Consider the following 16,911-nt stretch of genomic DNA (forward strand, 5'->3'; position numbering starts at 1 on the left):
TTGGTTGGTGTAATAAATGACTGCCCCTCCGTCACATCACTTGGTAATCCAGCATCATTTCAGATACCCTGACATCTCTGTTCAGCCAAAAGGTCATATCACTATATATAAAAGATCTAAAATATCCCTTCTGCATTCACTGCTATATCCCTTCATATCACTATATATAAAAGATCTAAAATATCCCTTCTGCATTGCTGCCCTGGTACAAAATATAAAACATGAAAAAACAATGCCAAAGTACTGACATAATTCCATATTTATTAAAAAAAGACTTACTATACATTATTATATTTTACCCCATTACCCCATATATTTTATGTTACCCCGTTCCCACCCCCACGTACACTAAGCTCTGCCACAGAACCTTGTGTTTAAACTAAACTTAACATGCTGGCAAGAGCATCTGTAATGACACTGATGGAACATCACTTGGAAACAAAACTTGTAAGATGCAAAAGATGCAAAATTCAGCTAACATTGATGCTTATGAGTCCAATCACCGTGCTATCATGAGCACTGACATTAGTATGTTATCATTGCTAGTTATAAGGTAGGCAATTCAGCAAATAATTATTTATTAGGATGCTTTTACTGTCCCTGTTCTTTGCATTGCATTATGTAAAGCTGGACATTTAAACATTCTACATATTGCATTTAAGATAAGATAAGATATACCCTTATTCATCCTACAATGGGAAATTTCTCTGTTACAGCAGCAAAAATATATAAAAGGAATAAAGAATAAAGACATAATATAATATACAGTAGGCTATATACAAAATAAATGTATAAAAAGAGCAGTAGTTACAGTACACTGAAGACATATAGCACATAGGTAATATTGCACATTTCTCAAAATTTCTGTTATCGCACATGTTTAAAATACTTTGTTATTGTTTATTATTGCAGTGAAACAGTAATAACAGTGTGTATTATGGTGACTGGTTCACTGAGAGCAGCTTTGATTGTAAGGTCAGCAGGCAGAAAGGACCATTAAGTATTTTCAAAGACAATGAAATGATCATTTAAACTGTATTAAGCCATGACACGTTGCTTAATGTGGAGTGATATTAAACATATTTACTTTTCTATACATACAAAAAAATAACAGTAACTAAGACTGTAACTATAAGAAAATAAATTTTATAGGTTTTATTTTGTTTTGTTTGTTATAAAGTAGCTATAGATGTTAGTAGCCGTATTAAACTGACTGTATTATAAACCTCAGGAAAAATATCCTTCTGATTCTGAAACACGTGACACGTGCAATCTTGCGTCAGCGCCAGAAGAACACGTGACGTATAAACACCGGAAAGGGGAGGGGGGGGGCAAGTGAAACTCGGTGAAACGACTGGAACAACAAAACGAGGCTACAACCTAACTGATGCGTCTCGAATGATCATTCAGACATCATCTTCGAGTGTACTAGGGCGAAAAAGGCACGGGAGTGTGACGTGTCCTTCTCTTCATCCGTTTAGTTTATAATAATCCTCTTAAGAATATTAGTCTTGGCGAGCTGAAACCTTTGGACATCTTGTTAGCATGTTAGCTTGTTAGCACGTTAGCCTGACTGCTAGCTGTCGATAAAAGGGGTATTAATTCTTTATCAGTGTTTCTTCACTGCTGAAACTACAGTCGCTCGATTTGGCAAACAACATTCGTGTTAATCTGTAGGAATGATAAAAATAAAAAAGTGAGATTAGGTAAATCCGTCTTCATTGTATTGTAATGCTCGCTAAAGAGTCGGTTGTTTGCACGTAAACCGAGTCTTGACCAACCAAGTGAATCTTTCTGTGTAGCTTAAATAATAAAATATAATATATCGGTACTATTTACATCTACTAATAGGTTGTAAAAATAGTATTTTTATTTGGTTTATAAAGTTTGTAAGCTAAACAGTTTGTGCATAGCCCAGTTTAAAGAGCAGTTTGTGTAGTTTGGACGCTGGACGCTGCTGCCATGCCTTTGGTGTTTTTGGAGAGATTTCCATGGCCCAGTTTGCAGACTTACACTGTTCTGAGTGTAGTGCTGCTGGCTGGGACTTTGTTCAGTTCCTACACGACTGAAGCTCCATCTGCTGAGGAAGAAACTCAGAGCAGCTCTATAGATGACATTAAAGTGAAGCAAGCTGACAGTAATGACAGTCTGACCAACTATATACTGCGCAATCTCATCACTGACAGCTTGTTTGTTTGGGTTCGTAAAATACACATTTTGAACTGTTCCTTTGTATTCTCATGTATGAGCAGGAGAATAGTGATGAGGTGAACTGCATGTCTTTCTCAGGTTCTAGTGAATACTGCTTGCTGTGTCCTTATGCTGATTGCCAAAGTGATACAGTGCATTGTTTTCGGTCCTCTGAGAGTCAGTGAGAAACAGGTAAGTTCAGATTGTTGGGTGAGTGAGTATCCTCATGAAATACAAAACCTGCTACTACAGTAAATCAGTGCACATTTCACTCATTGCAATCATAGATTGTATGTGTGACTTTTAACAGTTCAGATTTTTGGTATGTCTGTGTAGAGAAGCATTGTCACTGTTTTGTGTTCAATTAGCTTTGAAAAATGTGATTGACATCTAAATCAATCAAAAGTAAAAAAACAATAGATATTGTGTTTGGAGACATTTATGTATAATACATAAAATATACTAACGTTAGTATTCATAATGCATATATGCCCTGTCTTATCAATCCAGAAATAAATTCTTCATACATGTGACTTGACTTAGCCATTTATTTTAATCCTCAAAGTTTACCTGTGGTACTTGTGGGGGCAGAAACTTTATATGGTTGCAGTGTTATCACTCTGTCTCCTACCATAACGAGTTCTTGCTTTAACTCATTAAAATAACTTTCAATGAAATTTAAATCAACCCTAGTTCACAATTAAACTTTCCTTCATCCACTTTTTCCCACTGTCCACTTTTTCCCCCAACAGCACTTGAAGGACAAGTTCTGGAATTTCATCTTTTATAAATTCATCTTCATATTTGGGGTGCTGAATGTGCAGACCGTTGAAGAGGTGGTGCTGTGGTGTTTGTGGTTTGCAGTTCTAATCTTCCTTCATCTCATGGTCCAACTCTGTAAAGATCGCTTTGAATATGTGAGTTGTAGTAAAGCTTTCATTGAAACATAATCTGCTTGGATTTAAACTTTTATGTTAAATGGTCTCAGTCTGTTTCTTGGACCTTCAGCATATAGCATGACTGGTGTGATAGGAACTGCAACACTGGTTGCATTGGGGCCCTGAGGTCAGACTTTAAGGCCTTTATCTATGCACAGTGGTAGAAACTGTAACCTGCCTAATGTGTTTAACTGGTTTTTTCTTCTTTTTTTTTTTTTTTTTTTTTTTTTTTTTTTGCTCTGTGTGTAACCACAGTAGTGAATGTTATGATCTTGTTTGTTTGTACAAACAGAACTGATGGAAGTACGGAGAGTAGTACACATGTTATTTTGTGATTGAATTGCCCCTCAAATCTTATGTTATTTTCATTGAAAACATTTATGATGTTTTTTGAACGGTATAATGAAGCCAGTACAAACATTCCCATATCTGTCTTTCGTTAACCTCATTTACCTCTGTTTTTTTAGCTGTCTTTTTCTCCAACAACCGCAATGAGCAGTCATGTGCGAGTGCTGGCCCTGCTGGTGTCCATGCTGCTGTGCTGTGGGGGTCTAGCGGTGCTCTGTGTCCCTGGTGACCATCTCCAGAGCATGCATACTGTTGCTTTTATGACTGCTGAGGTAGGAAGCATTCAGTTTCTGTTCTGCTTTACATCAGTTGAGAGAGTGTTAAATCTTTTAGGTACAAGACGTAATTTTTGCCTTTCTTCCTCAGTGTTTACTTGTTACTGTGCGCACTGGACATGTTATTACAAGGTAAGCATTTTGCGTGTCTTAGTTTCCAATATAAGCATGCCATCTAAGCTGTGTCATTTGGAGACTGTGAAACTGGAGCTGTGTAGCTCTCTCAGGTTTCTGTGCATGCAGGGAAAAACAGCACTGAGGCCTTGCTACTGCTTTTTGTAGGTACTCGATTCACTTGTGGGACCTGAACCATGAAGGCACCTGGGAAAGCAAAGGCACATATGTCTACTATACTGACTTCATTATGGAGCTCACTCTCCTCTGCCTAGACCTGATGCATCACATCCACATGCTGGTGAGTTTTTAACATTTAACAGTCATTTATTTGTATTATTTTCTTTAAAGTATTTTATTAAACTTGATATCTTCAGACACCATGTATAAACTATATTCAACATTGGGATGAACAAATCATAAATTTATTATTTAGCCCACAGGGCACATATAAGCTCTACTTTGCTTCCCAGTCCTATGTTTTGGTTTCCTGCAATTGTAACTGTCAGATAAAAGCTAATGTAGCATTAGCTAGTTAGCTTAGTATTGTAAGGCAGTCAAGGGAGATAAATGAATTTATGATCTTATAGCACACTGTTTGTGTCCTCACACCCCAAAATGACTAATAATGCCAAAATGCTAGCTAATAGATGTGGTCTCCTCATTAAATGTAAAAGATTTTTCCTCAACACATTTATTTATCAGATCTATTTACCCGAACCTTGGACTATGTTTTGCTCAGTTTTTCCACAGTGTTTCACTGTTTTCACATACCTGCACATTTATGGTTCTGTAAAGAACATCTGTTATTAGTGTACACATGTTTATCCACCTAGTAAAGCTATTCTGCCTTTGACCAGATTATGATTTGGCTGATGTGTCAAGGCCAGCAGGGGTCGATGGAATAGTGAACGCTATAGTTACAGCATTAAGGTGTGCCGTGCCACCATGAAACAAAAAAGTTTAAAATGAGATGAAATTTTCTTTTGCAAAAGTCAGTAAAAAGAGTAGTTTGTCACAAATGTCTTTTCCATTGGACAACTACAAAATTAAACAATTGAAAACTTTAGCTTGCTAAAATCAGTAAAGTAGTAGGTGGCATGGTAGATGCTGTTGTGTGTAGAGCTACAGGTTAGAACCTGATCTTGGTTTAGTCTCTGTAAAGGTTCTGTGCATGTTCTCCTCATGTCTACACGTGTTTCCTCTGGGTTCTGATGTCCTAATATCTCCCTAAATGTGTCCGCTATAATTGCTGATATAAAGATAAATTGCCCTTTGGCCTGAATGTGTGTATGGTGTCCTGCTATTGTCTGTCGTCCAGTCGAGTGTAAGGTTTTGTTTGAATTTTTCTTCTGGCTCAACAAACCTCAACTTGAGTCGTAGTCAGTTACATTAAATGATATTATCACAGTTCTGTAGTTTTTCAAATGTACGGTTGGCTTTTATGGATGCTTTCTGGCTGTTTTGGCCATTAGCTTGCTCAGTCAAATAAAAAATGACAAAAAAGCTGTCTTAGATTTGCCCTTTGATAATCTTTTTTGAAGCCTTTATAAAGATCACATTAAAGGTATCTATTATGAAGATAAAGGAAATATTTAAAACAAGGACAGCCATATGTTAGAAGAAATATGAGGACAATTTCTGCATAAGCCATGTCTAGACAGCGCAGTGGTTATTAAACCTGTACAAATTAAAACACTCAAATAATTTATTTTTACCAGTTGCTTTCAAATTTAAACTTTGCTCTTCTTCTTAGCTCTTTGGAAATATCTGGCTGTCGATGGCCAGCCTGGTGATCTTTATGCAGCTTCGCTACCTCTTCCACGAGGTGCAGAGGAGAATCCGTCGCCACAAGAACTACTTGCGTGTCATTGACAATATGGAGTCCAGGTTAGAAAGCCATTTTGCCTATTTCCTGATGTTGTTGTGTGTCTAGCTTTAGTTTGGTATCTGAGATGTTTGCTTTGCTGCTATTTGTCTTTGTGCAGATTTGCAGTAGCAACCCCAGATGAGCTTCTTGCCAATAATGATGACTGTGCAATCTGCTGGGACTCTATGACCTCAGCACGGAAATTGCCCTGTGGACACCTTTTTCATAGGTAAGCCATCTACAGCACTGAGAGAGGGGCAATAAACTGTCACAGAGATATGCTCATGATACCATATATGATGTTTTTCATGTATATTCCTGTGTATGTATGTACATGCAGTTCATGTCTGCGCTCATGGCTAGAGCAAGACACATCCTGTCCAACATGCCGCACGTCACTGAACATTAACGAGGGCGTGAGTGAGAGGGAGGTGGGGCAGAGGGCACCAGCTGATGACAACATGGCGGCAGCACCTGGAAATGATGTCCGGCCTCACCTCAACCAACACAACCATTTCTTTCACTTTGATGGTATGTGCAGTCATTTCACACATTATAATCCTGGTTCTGTGTATTTGCATGCTTAACATTTGCAACACATGTCTTCATTGAAGCTGCTCAGGTTTATAAAACATGTCTGAATATACAGAGTGAGTAAATGTATTTGGTGCCCACCAGAATTATAATATATATGTGTTTGATGTTATTTCTAAATCATCTTAATAAACTAAGCCATTCAATGTCACCCTGTTTTAAATTTGTAAGCAAATACTGTGGCATGTCCAATATTTATTTATTTTTTATCCAACAGCTCAGTTAATTCCTAATTTTCCCACTCGTATTAGGCTCACGAATTGCTAGCTGGCTTCCAAGCTTCTCTGTGGAAGTTATGCATACAACCAACATCCTGAGCATTGCTCAAGTCAACAACTCGCAGCTCAGTACAATGGTGAGCGATGTCTGTACATATTTATTTATGCTTTAAGCTGTGCTGCAGTATTAATTATGCCATCTGTGGCATACATTTTTGGTTACATTTTTAATATCTTAAAATGTTTACCATAAGAAGGTTTTTGCTGGTTGTTTTAGGCCCATCAGATACAGGAGATGTTTCCTCAGGTTCCTTACCATTTGGTGCTGCAAGATTTGCAGCTGACTCGCTCTGTGGAAGTCACAACTGACAACATCCTGGAGGGTAGGATTCAGGTGCCCTTCCCTGCCCAGGTAAAGTTCTCATGAAAAGAAGGAACAAAAGCATGATAGCTGTTGTTCCTCCCAGAGAAAGGCAATCTTGCCAAAGATATGTGCAAAACAAGTGTCCTGGTGTCACTGTCCATAGCCCTGCTGTTTTTGAACTGACTAATTTAGCTGTACCTGCAATAGCCATTTATTATTGGCAAACATAATATCTGGCTTGCACTAGAATGTAAAATAACTGTAACTCGAAAATTAAATTAAAAGGAAGTTTCCCAACTTGGGCTACTTTTCTTAGTCCCTGGAACGACCACCTGTTCAGGAGAGCTCAACCCCAGAAGAGTCTGCAGGAGCCAGTGGGGATTCAGAGCCGACTGTAGAGACAGAGGACCTTGAGGTGCGAGGCAGCCGCTTCTCAAAATCTTCAGATGAGAGAGAGAGGATGCTGCGCCAGAGGAAAGAGGAGCTGCTGCATAGAGCTCGCAGGTCTACTAATACTCCTTAATGATCCTTTTCTTGCTACCCATATTAAGTGGGTGAATTGTATTTTTAAGGTGTTTTTTAATTCCACATGACAACTATGATATTGTACAGTCTGACACAAATCAGAATCATATTCTGGGTTTTATTCCTACAGACGATATCTGACAAAAAGCAATGTAGACGACACTTTCCTTTTCTCTGTTGCTGACTCTAAAGAGGAGGATGATAATGTCGTACCCGCTCTTGAAGAAGAGGGCTTCATTTCAGACACTGTGACTGTTCGCCGCAGGATGCTGGCAGCTGCAGCCGAGCGACGTATACACAGGCATTCAGACACACCCATCTGAGAGGGTGACACATCGGTGACTCCTGTCGTTCTGCCACATTTCTATCTTCCCATGGTTGTGTCTGTGAAGGGGAAAGTAGCTCTTGGTCACTTTCTTCTCATATGAAGCCAAAACATGCATTACACACACCTGTGCCATGAACCAGCCATGGCCAGTCCGTAGCAGACCAGCTGTGTGTCTGATAAGGTTCAGTGTTTTAAAACATTTCTATCGTGCACTTTTCATGTGACATGCCAGCTTGGCTGCGTCTATGGAAAAATCTCAGTGCATGTGTCATTTATACCTTTTAAAACGTTAAGTTACTAATCCGTCTAAACAACAATGGGCTCATCAGTAGATTTCAGAAAACAAATTTAAACCTGACTCCTGGAAGTTCCTCAACCAAGTTGGAATCAGAAATAAGCTGTATCTGAAATCTCATGTGTCATGAGCATAGTTTAGCAGAGTTCTTTAAGGACCACAGCAGTGCAAGTGTTACTTTACATTTATTTTAGTTTGGGAAGGTTGCCTTTAGCTGTTTGTTCAAACTGTTCTGTTATCAAGTGTGACTTTTAAACTCTGAGCTTTATGAAGTCTAGTTTCTGTGATTGTACCTTAAGCACAGGCTAAACTTGAGAAACCTGGTTAAGCTTGAGCTAAAGAAAATTATTGGCATATTTGGCTAATTTAAAATGATCATTTGCTGTGTCTGTAGGGGAGATTTTTCTGGTTCAGATGAAAGCTCTTTAACTCTTCCAATTCTGGAGAGCTTATTAGAAATTTTAAGACATAACATGGTTAACTTCTCCCAGCAGTGTCACGCTTCAGACGTGTGTATCATTTTGCACTGATTTGAATGCCTGAGGTTTAAACTCAATCCACATTTAGGGTGTGTTGAACACTGCAAACGGCCTGTCAGCTTTCTATTCAAGTTGCTCGTCAATCAAGAGGTTTTTTTTTTTGGGAGGAAATGTATCAGTCGTGTAGCTTTGTTTTATCATCTCTTGTCAAGTTTTTGCTTTGGTGTTTGCATTTGGTTGTGTTACATCAATGATTCATAGCTTTGTAAGCAACAGTAAAATGTTACTTAACATGCTATTATTTGGTCTTATTGTATGTAAGAGAAGCATGAACTGAGCTGTTCAGATTTGATCAGGGTACATGAAGATGTAATGATAGGCTATATTATTTTGTTTGGGATTCTGCTTATAGTTTCTGGGTATGACAGTTTTCCAATTCAGCATGAGTGGCAAAACTTGTCAGCTTTTGTTTAATTATTTTTAATAATTTCTAATATTTTTCAGCTTAAGGGAGAAAGATCTATTTTGCATAATATAATAAATCATAATATAAAAAACTTTTTAAATAAAATGAATGTGTTTATTCTGATATTCTACCACTGAAGCATATGCAGGATTCACCTAGCATTCCCACAGTAAATGCAGAGTGGATATGTGGCTTATTATTTTGACTTAAGTGATCCTGCTTTATAAGAGCTTTTACAATTGCTTACCATTTAATTCATTTCTTTCATTTTTGTCATCTGTTTGTTGCCTCTTTCTATGCATGAAATCATCGCTTGTGATGCATAGGTCTTATATTGCCTAACAAAGTATTTCCAAAGAAACCACAAGTCATTTTTACCTGAGGCTTGAAATTGTGATTGGTTTTTCTAGTGATAAAGGTCAGATTTGGAGCTCTAGACTGTGCTCTTATAGCTGCACCTTTGATCAGTGTTTCTGTCCCTGAGAAAAGTGGAAGCATCTGAACTATATTGTCTCCACAAAACTATTCACATTCATTGTCATTGCTGTTAACACGTTGTTTACTCCTTACTGACCTTGTATACTAAATCTGAACTGTCTGAATGCTTTTTCAATTGATTTTTCCCCATTTGTGCCTAAATTCACCCATGGATCAGTTGAACTGTAAATAATTTTGTAATAAAAACTATAATTATTGTTAAATGACCCTATATAAAATAAAATTCAGAATTAATGAATGTGTTGTACTGTCAATGTTAAGTGTTTGGTTGTTTTCTGGTTTAATCTGTCTGTCAGTTTTTTATGAGTCTAAAATATTCAGTACTCAGCCCAAATGAAGCTGATGGATATAGCTGTATGTGTTCTGTAAAAAGTAAAAAGTCACATTTTGGGTTACATTTACAGTCATGTTATATAGCCATGAACAGACCTCTTGATGAGGCACTCATATACTCCATACATTGTCTAATATACTACTTACAACTGCAGCTGTTTCTTTTTTTGTGGTAGTCATAAGAGAGATTTCAGTGCTGGATCTGCTATATGCACTCATTTAGCATCTGAGAATAGATGAAACTATATCTAACATATGGTAAAGAAGAAATCATATGGAAACTGGAAATTTTGAACTTCTAAAACTGAACTCTAATTGGTTTTACAAGTGGGTTGAAAGGTTTAAAAGCATGTGGGAAGGATTGTTACAAGTGTATGTACTGATATAGACCACTAGAGGGCGATGAAGATCCGTATGGCGATTACAGGCACTTTTAGCAGCCTAGGTGCAGTGTGTAAGCTGGTGTAACAGGGATCAGTGCGGATCACATAGTATACAATGTTTACATCTTCCAGCCAATGAAAAGCTAGCCCTGGCCAAATCCCAAATGACAACACTGTACACACAGGACACAAAGCAATGGATTCTACACCATATGTAGTGTCTTCTATGTCTGGTAGGTAGCCATTTGAGACAACTATAATGGTGTTTAAAGCTCTCTCTCTCTCTCTCTCTCTCTCTCTCTCTCTCTCTCTCTCTCTCTCTCTCTCTCTATATATATATATATATATATATATATATATATATAGTATCTGATAAAATAATAAGACAGGCCTACACATGTTTTCATTAATGGAAATTGTACACGTGTGTGTGTGTATATATATATATATATATACACACACACACACAATTGTAGAATTTCCATTAATATATGTAGTATTATATTATATGTAGTATTCATTATTAGCAATTAGTAAAATATTTTTACATATTTGTGGAAAGCAGACATAACCAACAATTCCACACATGCATTTCAAGATATATATACTTAGAGATTAAACTATGTATAGTCTTAAAGCTGCATAAAATTTCCATTTTAAAGTTGAATATTTTTTAGTCTTTATTTCAGGCAACACAGAGTCTACTATCAAAGATCATTTCTGACCACAGATCTAAATGTACAGTGCAACATCAGCAGTGCATATCCGATCTTAAGGGAATTTGTTGGAAAAAATTACACTAAATTCATAGCTTTGCCACATGGGAAATTCTAGATTCTTGACACAGGAGTTACACTTTTCTTTTCTGATCAAAACCAGATTTTTCTTTGCAATTTATACTAAAATTGGGCACATACAGGCCATTAAAATTAAACGTCTCTGTGACAACTGGGCTTTGAAATGTCAAGTCATTTTATAAACTAAAGACAGACAATGTCATAGAGAGAAAAAATCAAATGAGTAATCTTGGGATCACTGAAGTGCTTGTTTTAGGCAATCAATACAGGCATACTCTTAAAAGGACCCATGTGCAGAAACAAATATTTGCAATTCAAATTAAAGTAGTCATCATGTGGATGCATTGGAAATCTATATCATTTAGACCCTGTTTTCGTATGCAAGTATTATATCTGCCACTTCCATTGATTTCCTATTACTTACACAACCACAACGACAAGTTAAAAGATTCTAAAATGTATGAAAGGCAAATATGACTTTAAGAGATGGTGTATATACAAATGTGTATTAATCTCACATTTATTTATATTATATTTATTAACAGTGTCAAGCAGAGATTATAATAAAAAAAATGTGGTCACTAATAATTATTCTTAACTTTATGCTATCTATCCACTTTAGCACAAATAAGGACTAGCCAAGGACATAAGATAGATTTATACAAGGTTAAGTGTTTTACTCTCATCTGCATATGTTACAGATAATGGTTGTGCCCATTTCCCTTGAAGATCAGGAGAGTAGTTTAATTGTTTAATCAATAGTCATTTTGTAGAGCTTTCTGCACTTGAAATAGAAACGCTACAGTAAGTTACAATAAACTGTGGGATAAAGAGACATGAAAGGTCGACCTGTTACACAACCAAAGCTAGATGACTCTATACCACTTAGCCTAATTTATTATATAGATTAATTAAGTAGTATTTGGCGCGCTCAGTAGACAACTACATTGTGATGTAAGAACATGGCTGTAAATAAGACAGTTCTGCAATTCTAATTCAGAGAGTTAACACCAGATCTGTTTTTCCACCGCTTTTTCACTTTTACTCCACCGTTGTGATTTTAAACCAGTTTAAAAATAGACACAGCGCTGGATAAATATTCCTGTTTATGTGGCGTGAGTTGCATATGTCAGGATGGTAAAAGGTGTTTGACGATGCGCTTGTGAGTTTTATAAAAAGAAAGAAGTCTCCCCAGAGTGCTTTTACAGAGGTGGAAATCAATCGTACCTCTGCCTGCTGTCACCCCACTACATCCATTTACATTTCCAGCATTTGGCAGACGCCCTTATCCAGAGCGACTTACATTGTCTAATTTTTTTTTATATAACGGAGGGTTAAGGGCCTTACTCAGGGGCCCAACAGTGGCAGCTTGGTGGACCTGGGATTGAACTCACAACCTTCCGATTTGTAGCCCAACACCTTACCATTAATGCCATCCACCTCAACAACAACACCGACACCAGTACCAGCAAATTTACCTTACTAAATGTTAAAATCCAATCATGGGGAATCTCAGTAATGATTTTTTCTTTTCTATCATCATAAACCACAAAAGCTCTAGATTTAGCTTTTTAATAAACAGATTTCTTGCCTCCTCATCTGTATACTCTAGAACCAGACCTTTTGATCAAATATAAATCTAACTAGCCATGTCTAACTCAAAGGCACTGTGTCATGTAGCAGCACTGCATTCTGGGTCTTTTTTCTTTTTAAGTGATATATCATTAAATGAGGGGATCAGTGGGTGGTGTTTCTGTGAGGCCCAGGTTCCTTCAGGTTCTCTGGTTTTGTCCTGCCTTTCCAAAACATGCTAGTGTGTATACAATACATGGTACCCTGCAATTGACATTGACTGGGGAACCATATTCACTACAGGATAGTCACAAGGTCAGCAATAACCGTAAACCAGTATTCAACATTACTGCAACTGGTGAGTAATAAAATAAAAAAGGTTTTTCTGGATTGTTTAAATTCTGGTAAACACCACTGTAACTGTGCGAGCAATGTCTTGTGACTTCAGGACATACAAAGAACAGACAACTGCTGAATTCTCATATGGGATTAATGAAAATGCAAATACAAACTAACAAATAGGGAACTGAATTTCTGAACACATTTCACTAAACGTACATATATGTATATATGTGCCTTTATAAATAGCCTTTAAATGCCTTTAAAAATTGTAGACATGAGTTTTCCACCATGATTTAGTGCTTGGTGAAAATCTGTCTTGTTATTGAAATGTCAGTATTGGGACGTATTCTTTGTGATATAATGACCGTGAAGTGTGCCAACACTGCACCAAGGATTAATTAGGCCTCAGGAGCTTTGTATTCAACTAACTACCTCATTAATGCTTTTGTTTTGTTTTAACACACTTCAGACACTCAAGTTTTCTTTGAACTATAATGTAAGCATTCATTGCACAAAGACTGGGACGAAATCTTATTTTCATTCTCCACTTATTTATTTAAAGATCATTTTAAATAATCAATTAATCACTCATCAATAATTGAGGATATTAACTGTTTTACTATCAGATCATTTTGCAGTATAATAAAGTGTTGATCCATCCACAGTGATATTTCCTAGTCAAACAGGAACACCACAGTAGACCTGCTGATAAAGGGACTATGTTATTGAATGAAACATTTTGTGAGCAGATAGATTTCATAGTCTTTTTGTCAATAGAGGAAAAGGAAACTAATAAAACTCTCTTTGTTTAACCTTACAGTGAGGATCTATATATACAGCATTATATTATTAATTTGGATTGAATACATCTAAATTAACATTTGCTTTCAGTGAAAACGCTTAATCACAATATGAGGTAAAAAGCCTACCAAGAAATTATTATATTAAATGCATATTAAATGCAATTATTTGAAGTCTGAGATGCTTGTCTTTGAATTTTAAGTAGTGTTATTGGATAGGTGGGTGTAGGTCTTTTATGGAAAAACTGAGATTCTGCAAGTTTTCCTAAGTTAGAGACATATCTTGCTAACCTAGACCTGAATATTGTAATTACTGAAAATGGTATATCTCAACATAAATATATAATCTTGGTATTTGATACCAGCAGTGAGATTGTCTTGATTTGATTCAAACCATTTCCGGCTAATTCAGGGTCGATATAAGACAGATTTGATCAAATGTACTAAAGCTATAATTTGAGGACTGATGCAGGAACTTCAGTGAAATGAAATATAATACTTTTAAGTAACTTTTCCTGAGTGGTGAACTGTCTGTGATTTCATCCGTTACCTTAATTATCTTATTCCCTCAAACACAGCAACTGAGGTTCCAGCAATTTCATTCTCAATAGGTCAAATGTTATTGAAATCCTCCTCCTCTTATCATCTTTCTCTGTCTCATATACTGACAAGTGAACTCGCTGTCCAATAGCAATAATATTTTAAAACCCATATTCAAATCTCATCCAATTACAAGCTGTAATAATTCCGTACTCAAGATGGTAATGAAGTCTAATGCCACCACTGGAGCTAATCCCATCGGATGCAACACAGATCAGGCAGAAAATCATTATTTCATGTTCAAGGGTAGAATGAAGTTGATTAAGAGGTAGTTTCTAACTCTTCTCCTAGACATAAAATGGCTTTAATCTTGGTTGAGCATTTGGTTAGTTTGGTGATTACTCCTTGCATACTACATTTTTGAATGAGAACTATCATTGGATAGTTTATCGTAAATGTCAGTAAAAACTGCAATTAATTTTTTTGGAGTGTCAGCAAAGTGTGTTATGTTGAAAACTGAACATGCTTGAAGATACTGGATTACTTGTGCATGTACAGTAAGAGATGGGGCTAACCAACTGCTCTGTAATGTCTGATTTGTGTCAAAGGACTCCACTGGGCTACGGAAGATGTTGACTAATTAATTGAGGAAAGGGGCACCAGAGACACCAGAAGTGTGTGTGTGTGTGTGGTTGTGTGTGTGGTTGTGTATGTGGTTGTATGCCTGCATGTTTACACACCGAGTGGGGTCATGTGCTCGGCTTGCTCGTTGGGAGTGAGCTGGGAGATTGTACTCAGTGGGTGCTCCAGTCGCTTCTGCCTGCTGAGGACACAACAGATGTAGATTTACATACATTTCCAGCATCCTGCACTCTGATGAGATTAGCTGGGAGTGCTGGGAGAGATGCATACTTAATGTGGGCCTCGAGCAGGGCCAAGGGAGCTGGGCCCTCAGAGAACGCAGGGGACAAAAGCAGAAGGGGGAAATGTCAAAGCTCGCCAGACGGGAACAGGACAACAAACAGATTGTGCTGCTCCTTTAGCTCCCTCCATGACAAGAGGGTGGCAGGATTTACATCTCATAACGGATGCGGCTATGCTGCTGGCAATTATGAGGCGATGAAAGATTTCAGAGCTTGTTCAGTATAATCGAGGATTCGGTTTTTGTTTGTTCATGGTGTGACAATCAGTCACGTGGGCCTTTTTTCACTAGATATTATGTGTTTGCCATATGTTCAAACCAAAGCTCGAGTTGATTAGATACGTGTTTTATTTATGTATGCAAAACATTTCAATAGACAGCCAAATCAGCTCCTGTTTCACTAGTGTCAGTCTAGTGTCAGTCAGTGAGTTCCAACTTAGGCTGCAAATCTGTTGGGTGGGCAATCTCTCCAATTCAATTTATATTATCATGTACAATTAGCTGTCTCCTTGCTCTGGGAGGAGGTAATGATCATTTTTATCTTGGCTGAGGTTTTAGCAAAGAACCTTAAATATAATAATCCAGCATTGTGGGCAGAACATTTATATCTAATTGTATTAATTAATGAGATTGCTGTCATTATCATTACATTGTGCAAAGCCATCACAACCCACCACTTTAACTGTCCGAGCTACGAAGCTACTCACATAACAATGTAAAAATTAACTACATAATTGGACCATAATTACTTTTAGTGTAAAAATTTGAAGGTACATTATATGCACATTTTGTAATTAAATTGTTATTAGATTATCATACGAATTTAAATAATGTTTAGAAAATAAATCTGTATGGTGCTAGTCCATTTATTTAGAACTTATTTAAAGTGAAGGGGTCACTGACTCTGTAAAGAACTCCATGCAATTTAATAGTCTGGGATTTTTACTATTTTGTTTCAACCCATCTTGCTTAAAATTTTGGCTGCCATTTTCTCATCTGTTCTCCAAAAAAATATACATACACAGTTGTGAGACCAGTTAAAGGTTTGGATTTAAGCGTGATCCCCGACGTTATCCCTTGCATGTACTGGAAAATTGTTCTTCTAAGACACATTTCTTAAGTGCTTGAAAAGTCAAATTGGGGTCAAACAAAAAGACAAATGAATAAATTCAACAATGCAATGTTTCAGCATGACTTGAGTTAAGTATGAGTTTAAATCTACTACGATGTCTTCATAACACATTTGGAAATGAGTTGCTCATTTGTTTAGTTGTGTGTCCAGTTTGTTTTAAGTGTGTTTGTGTGGCCACTTAAAAGGGATTCTGTTATAACAGTTTGGAAACACCTGCTGTACATGTTAGATATCATTATCCCATTGAGGAATACAAAGGAAATATAATAATGTCACAGCGTCTCTAGAACAATGTAGTAATCCTATAACCCTTCTGATGCTGTGCACTTTAGTTCAGCATAGTCACTGGCAATGCATTCTTTAAGTGCTAAATTATGCAGGAGGTACTCAGTCTGCTGCGCTGCTGTCAAGCTCCTGTATGGCCCAAGCTTGTGATTCATAATTAAAATGCTTGTGAAGCCTCTGCTCAAATATGAAAGCTGTGACAGTGTGCCCTTGTCCAAAACCCAAACATGCCGCATTGTTTTCCCTCCCATTGAGTGCTTTTTGGCCTTGACGTCCTCCAGCTGTTGCTTGCACACCTATAGT

The 16,911-nt window shown here is 37.1% G+C and overlaps 1 protein-coding gene across 1 annotated transcript; it reads left to right on the top strand.

The window, feature by feature from the left end:
- The first annotated feature begins 1,338 nt into the window (after nucleotides 1–1,338).
- amfra (autocrine motility factor receptor a) lies at nucleotides 1,339–9,740 on the top strand. Its single transcript, XM_060886467.1, has 13 exons — nucleotides 1,339–2,199; nucleotides 2,290–2,382; nucleotides 2,943–3,107; nucleotides 3,596–3,748; nucleotides 3,843–3,883; nucleotides 4,034–4,166; nucleotides 5,622–5,755; nucleotides 5,854–5,964; nucleotides 6,076–6,266; nucleotides 6,581–6,684; nucleotides 6,825–6,959; nucleotides 7,228–7,415; nucleotides 7,567–9,740. Exons 1-13 carry the CDS (start codon nucleotides 1,963–1,965, stop codon nucleotides 7,757–7,759), a joined length of 1,878 nt encoding a protein of 625 aa, XP_060742450.1. The 5' UTR covers nucleotides 1,339–1,962; the 3' UTR covers nucleotides 7,760–9,740.
- Nucleotides 9,741–16,911: the final 7,171 nt, after the last annotated feature.

The sequence above is a fragment of the Tachysurus vachellii genome, chromosome 14, assembly GCF_030014155.1.
Source record: "Tachysurus vachellii isolate PV-2020 chromosome 14, HZAU_Pvac_v1, whole genome shotgun sequence".
Lineage (NCBI taxonomy): Eukaryota > Metazoa > Chordata > Actinopteri > Siluriformes > Bagridae > Tachysurus > Tachysurus vachellii.

Coding starts and splice junctions, on each gene's coding strand:
- amfra (XM_060886467.1), top strand. CDS start 1,963: ATGCCTTTGGTGTTTTTGGAGAGATTTCCATGGCCCAGTTTGCAGACT. Junction 3,749..3,842: donor TTGCTTTTATGACTGCTGAG/GTAGGAAGCATT, acceptor TTTCTTCCTCAG/TGTTTACTTGTTACTGTGCG. Junction 4,167..5,621: donor TGCATCACATCCACATGCTG/GTGAGTTTTTAA, acceptor TCTTCTTCTTAG/CTCTTTGGAAATATCTGGCT.